Source organism: Perognathus longimembris, chromosome 19, assembly GCF_023159225.1.
Source record: "Perognathus longimembris pacificus isolate PPM17 chromosome 19, ASM2315922v1, whole genome shotgun sequence".
Classification (NCBI taxonomy): domain Eukaryota; kingdom Metazoa; phylum Chordata; class Mammalia; order Rodentia; family Heteromyidae; genus Perognathus; species Perognathus longimembris.
In genome coordinates, this window is record NC_063179.1 from 30,035,286 (window position 1) to 30,041,663 (window position 6,378).

General features: G+C 35.7%; 1 protein-coding gene across 1 annotated transcript; it reads right to left on the reverse strand.

The window, feature by feature from the left end:
• Window positions 1-303: 303 nt before the first annotated feature.
• Window positions 304-1,193, reverse strand: LOC125367730 (deleted in azoospermia-like). Its single transcript, XM_048368426.1, is given in 2 exon segments — window positions 304-572; window positions 575-1,193. Coding segments are annotated over 2 exon segments (888 nt in total).
• Window positions 1,194-6,378: the final 5,185 nt, after the last annotated feature.

Genomic DNA, 6,378 nt, shown 5'->3' on the forward strand with positions numbered 1-6,378 from the left:
TAAAAATCCTTACAGATAAACCTTAAAAGTTATTACTTTCAACTATTTTTCAGTTATTTGAAAATTATTTACTTTCAATTATTTTCCCAACTATATATTAAACACAAATCCAGTTTCTAAATAAACATCTAAGAACAATTTGAATGTAAAATAAAACGAGACAATGTAATGCAACTTGTACAGAAAGTCAGAGTGATTTGTCAAAGCTTAGAGTTAAATTTCTCTACTAGTGAAAACCTTTTAGTCTCTTCTTAATATTCAAAACTAGTAACTTGCACTGAGACTAAAGGCTAGTAGAGAGGATCAAACAGATTTAAGCACTGCCCGGCTTCTTCTGAAGTGATGCACTCTCTTATCCTTGAAGTAGTCATCTTGAGTAACCAGAAAGTTTCTTAGTCTGTTCTCTGGATTAAACAGACAAGATACCACTGTCTGTATGCTTCGATCCACATATTTCTTTTGTGGGCCATTTCCAGAGGATGGAGTAGCTTCATGAACTGAGCATTCATTTGCCAAAACTTCAGTTCCTGGATCAACTTCATTACAGTGGTAGTTAACAGCTGTATAGCCTGAGGTATAACATAACTCCTTTCTTCCCCAGTAGGCCACTGTGGTTGGATCTGGTAATTATAAACAGGCAGTTGATACCCAGTGATGACTTGAACTGGTGAACTTGGGTAAGGAGGATATGCCTGAACATACTGAGTTATAGGATTCATCATAGTTGGAGGTGGCATGTAAGTCTCAGTGTTTGGGTTACTCCAAACACTCTGAAACTGTGGTGGAGGAGGAGGAGGATTAAAAATCAAAGGACGTGGCTGCACATGATAAGCACATAAATTTTGTTTCCTGATTGGAGGGCCCAATTTCAGTTTTTTACCATGGAAATTTATCTGTGATTCGATTATCTTCTGCACATCCACGTCATTATAAAATGACACAAAGCCATAGCCTTTGGACACACCAGTTCGGTCAGTGATTATCTTCACTTCTTTTACTGAACCATATCTAGCAAAGAAGCTTCTAATTTCAGTTTCATCCATCCTAACATCAATTCTACCAACAAAAACAGTGTTCGGCATGATTTTGCCTTCAGGTAAAACATAGCCTTGGTTGGTGGTAGCTGATGAGGACTGAGTGCTGGCCTCTCTGGAGATGGTTGAGTTTGTAGTCTCAGAATTTGCAGCAGACATGATGGTGGCAGGCGGCAGGTCTCGCCTATGTGGACGAGGCTTGAGGGGGAGCCGCAGCCTGGGGGAGTGGTGATGTCCTCTGGTGCGGCTGCCCGGGCTCCAGTGGGTTGGAGGTGGAAGGCGAGCAGAGGGCGGGCAGCGAGGCAGAGAGCCTGGAGGTGAGCGGCTAGGCTGGGGGCACTGAGGCATGGGCCGCGCGCTCTCTGGGGGAAGGCTCTGTGGAACCGTGCACTCTCGCGTCTCAGCCAATGGCTGGCGGCGCTACTGTTTATTTTTATAAAATAGAAATCTAATAGGGATCTAATCTAGGGTAGAAAAGGTCAAGTTAATAATGTACTATTCCTCTTCATAGTAAAATATGATCAATATTTTAAAGAAAATAAGGTATTGTTAAGTCATTTATCAAGTAATCCCTTTGCATACTACAGCATTTATACACTGTAGTACTGTATGGTATTTTACTGATTGTAAATGGTGGTTATATTGTTTACTAGAATACTTAGGTCCCAGTACAGATTTCATCATTTTGAAGTGATGAGCAGAATTCAGAACTAGGGAGTAGTGGAAAAGAAACTGAAATAGAGCTTGCTATACTAAAAGCTATCATGTTCTCCCCCACTTTATGTCTTGAGTAGATATAGCTCTTTTACTCATATTAAATTGAAACTATTTTTTTTTAAAGAATTGCATTAAAGTCTTGGTTTTCACTCTTCTGTTTAATTAATGTAGCCAGGATTAGCTTAATCAAAAGTTCCTTATATTTCCTCAGGCTTTAGCTTTCTAGCTAGAAAGCAATCTGGACATGCATTATTATTGTATGACTGTTTAAGGAGAAGTCTTTTTACTAGTTAGTGGATATATCTAGTGTCAGATCTTGCTCTGCAAGAGAAGTGAAGGCATCTACTGTTCTCATTTGTATTAGAGGGACTTATGGGGAAGAAGATGCCCACAACTTGAGCTGAATGAAAATGAACTGAAGAAAAATGGAGGCCTAACTGCTCTTTGGGCAGTAGTCACGACCAGAGCCAACAGTGGGCACGTTGGGAAAGCTCAATGTTGCTGCTATTAAAGGCAGGAGGAGGAAGAAGAGCTCTGACAAAGGAGATGGTGATGGGGGAAGGGATATGATGGAAGTACTTTATAAGCATGTATGAAAACAGAGTGATGAAACACATTAAAATTATTTGTAGTTTTTAAGGAGAGGTCTTTTTAAAGGATCATTGACTTTTAAATTAAATAATGTGAACTTTTTGCTTCTACTGTCTAAGTTACATTTCTCTTTTTGCTTTGTTCTTGAACTTCCACAAAATCTACTTTTTTATTCTGACTTTGCTTTGACTTTCATCTTTACTCAAGGATAAGAATATCTCTTCTCTAAAACTTTACATTGGCAAAATTGTCATTGAAACTTAGCTTTTTTCATCATCCAGTGTATATATCCATGTTAAGCTTATGTTTCTGCTCTAACTATTGTCAGCTAATATCGGATTTAGCAAGGGTAGACAGACTATACTAAGCAATCTACCATCTTGTTTTGTTTCTGTTCTTTGTTTCTTTCCTTTTCTGCATGGGGAATAGGGCTATAAATCTAGAGTACCTAACATAGGACAAGAATGAAGATTTTTTCCAAGTCCTTCCATTTCCTTACAAATGGGGCAATGTCATTCTTTCTGATAGTGGCACAAAATTTCATTGCGTATATGTACCACATTTTCCTGATCCATTCGTTTACTGAGGGGCAATGGAAGGACTTGGAAAAAATTATACTAAGTGAGCCAGACCCAAAGAAACATGGATTCTATGGTCTCCCTCATAGGGAATAATTAGCACAGGTTTAGGCTAGTCACAGCAGAGGATCACAAGAGCCTAATAGCTATGCCCCCATGAATGCATAAGATAATGCTAAGTGAAATGAGCTCCATGTTATAGAAACGAGTGATATCTCACTGTTGTAATTACTTTCAACATGCCAAGAGAATCCGCAGCTTCTGTTGTTGATGATCCTCTTGTATCCCTTTCCTGTGGTTGTACCTACACTATCACTGTATCTTATCTGAGTACATTGGAAACTGTATATACTGGTATTAGAACTAGGGAAGTGAAAAGGAATACTAAAATCGAAAGACCCAGGATAAAAAGACAATTGACTACAAAAGCAATACTTGCAAAACTTTTTGGTGTAAACCAGCTGAACAACTCATCGGGGGAGAGGGAAAGGGGGAGTGGGGGAATGAGGGAGGAGGTAACAAACAGTACAAGAAATGTATCCACTGCATAGTGTATGAAACTGTAACCTCTCTGTACATCACTTTGACAATAAATAAGAAAAAAATATAAAGGCATTAAATGAGAAAAAAAAAGAATGAAGATTTTTAAGTACAAGTTTAGGGTAGGACTGGTGGCTCCCATCAGCTCTATGGAAGGACTGAGGTTCAAAGACAGCCTGAGAAAAAATACAGAGTCTCATCTGGACAAGTAAGCCTGGCTTGAAAGCACAAATCTATGTGGAAGGTACAAGTAGGAGGACCATGGTCTGAGGTCAACCGGAACAAGAAATGAAATGTAAGTCCTAATTGAAGAAGAAATGAAAAGACTTAAAAGAAATGGCTCTGGTGGTGCTTGTCAAGTGAAAGCAAAGGTCCTGAGTTTTAACTGTAGGAATGAATAAATAAAATAAATTAATGAATTATTATGGTAAATTATGTTATTACTAAATTAAATTATGCTGACAGTGAGTATATGTACAAATTAACCAAAACCTCAAACTCTCTAGGTTTATAAGTCAATAAAGAGCAAATATGTTTCCAGAAAATATTCATCTCATGTTTGCTTCATCTTGGAATTTTATCATGTCTGCTCTGTCTTTGGCTTTTTGCTTTCCTAAATTTAACCCTTAGTTTTTGTTGCCAAACTGCCAATCACCACATCAATAGAAGTTCTTGCTCCTGAATTAGAACCTTACACAGATACAAACACACATCAAGCCATACCACTCAATGTTATTCATCATGTTGTTTCTAGTCTCTAAACAAACAACTAGATATTTCACAATCATTGTTACCCAGTCAAAACCTAAAAAAAGAGTACACAAAAATGTTTATCACATCACTAGCCACTAAACATATGCAAATAAAACCACAATGAGATATCATATAATACCCACTATGATGCATGTAATTGAAAAGACAACACAAGAAGGGCAGTTGAGGACTTGGAAATATGGGAACTGATGGAACCCTGCTAGTAGAAATGGAAAATGCAGTCACTTTGTCAACTACTGGAAATTAAAAGATTAGTCAATGACCCCTAATGAAAGCATCTCCCCACACAACATGTCCACATGAATGGTCATAACTGAGTTTTCAATTACTGTCAAAAAGTTGTAACAATTCAAACATATAATAATTCAATAAATACTGAAATATTATTTGACAAGAAGGTAAATGAAGTACACATAGCTCATGCTAAAACATTAGCAAACAGGTAAACATTAAATGAAAGAAGCAGGATATAAGAAGCACAGATTATGAAATACCATTTATAAGACATCTCCAGGAGAAATTCATGGAGAATGTTGGTTAGTGGTTTTCTAATTACAGGGAAGGTCGATGGGTAGTGGAGAGTGACTACAAATGAGTGCCAGGTTTCTCAGGGAATTTAGCTGTGCAGTGGTTGAAAAACTGCAAGAAAAATCTATTGAATTATGTTCTAATTTTACACAAGAATTGTTTGTCAAGAAAGCTGTTACATGTACAATAAAAGCAAAGTAAAAATATGGAAAAATAAGCATTCTTTTTTTTAATTTGGCCCAACTTAGAGATAATAAAAATTTAGTTCAACCATTTGCATTTTCAATGTCAATATAAAATAAATCTCAGATACTTTGAAAAATCTACAAAAAATAGGGAGAATGAAATAAATAACCTATTGGTTAATTATTACATTTCAGAAAGGCCAATTCACTGAATCCTGACTAAAAAGTAAAATGATCCAATACTCTGCTTATTTTCATTACAGATTCAAAGACTGAAAACAGCTGATCACTAATTGCCTCCAGACTCAAAGAATTGTCAATTTAAACACAACAAAGGACAAAAAATATTGGTAGGGAAACTTTGTGCTTCAGAAAATACTCACAAGGTTGTATAAAGTAAAATTATGCCTCCCAAGACTGACTAACGAGCAATTGGTAAGCAAAATTCTTGCAAGGGAAGAAATTGTTCACACACAATATTTGTGTCATGGTCCAAAGTACTTCAACATATCTGCTTTATCCTCAATCATAACTAGTCAGAATTGGAAAAAATAATCTGCAAAATTTAAGTTAAAGGAAAGTTAATAGCAGTTGGTATTTTTAGAATCTATACTTACCTATAATTTTCATAGCATGCATTTTATTTTTTTTTGCTCCTATAATAGGTATTAACATACTTTGGAATCATTAAAGTATTTTTTCAGAAAAATTACAATTTACCACTGATTTTTATGTGATATGCATCAATTTTTTTTTATTTTAAAGGCATGATAAATCATTCCAAGGTCATCATGAAGACATTAATGGATATTGGCCAAGAAATTTGCAAATCATTTTAAAATGTTTTAGTATTTGACAGCACTAATTTGTAATCATGTAAATACTACTAGAGTGAGTCTCCCAGTTTAGCAGCACCTATTATCTCAAATGCTTTAATCTTAGGACATTAAAAATATACACAGAGAATACAGTTTAGTAAATGCTACCCTATAAGAAATTATAACCAATAAGGCTAAATAATAAGGAAACACCATGCTACTACTCATTCTATCTAAGGTCTAATTCCCTAGTTTAGCTGTGAAGAGTGCCTTTTAAGGGGTGACATTGATCAAGCCATTCATAAACTGCTTTGTTGAATGGCAACTCCTTTTTTCAACTTCTTAAAGATAATAAACAAAATGCAACTTTTTCTGTAATCTGTTGAATGACCTTCTAGCTCATACCCCAGTGCCGCACCCTTTCTACTTGTGTTTGATTAATTTGTTTTCTATTGAAACTCATTATAATCTGTAGTAAGTTATTCATCTTCATAAATTTATTACTGTGAAGATTTATTTCTTTCTAATAAGCTCAGTAAATATTGGTTACCATGTTTATTTGCTGTACCCAAGGAAAAAAGAACAATAATAGCAGTTACAATAATACCTCTTT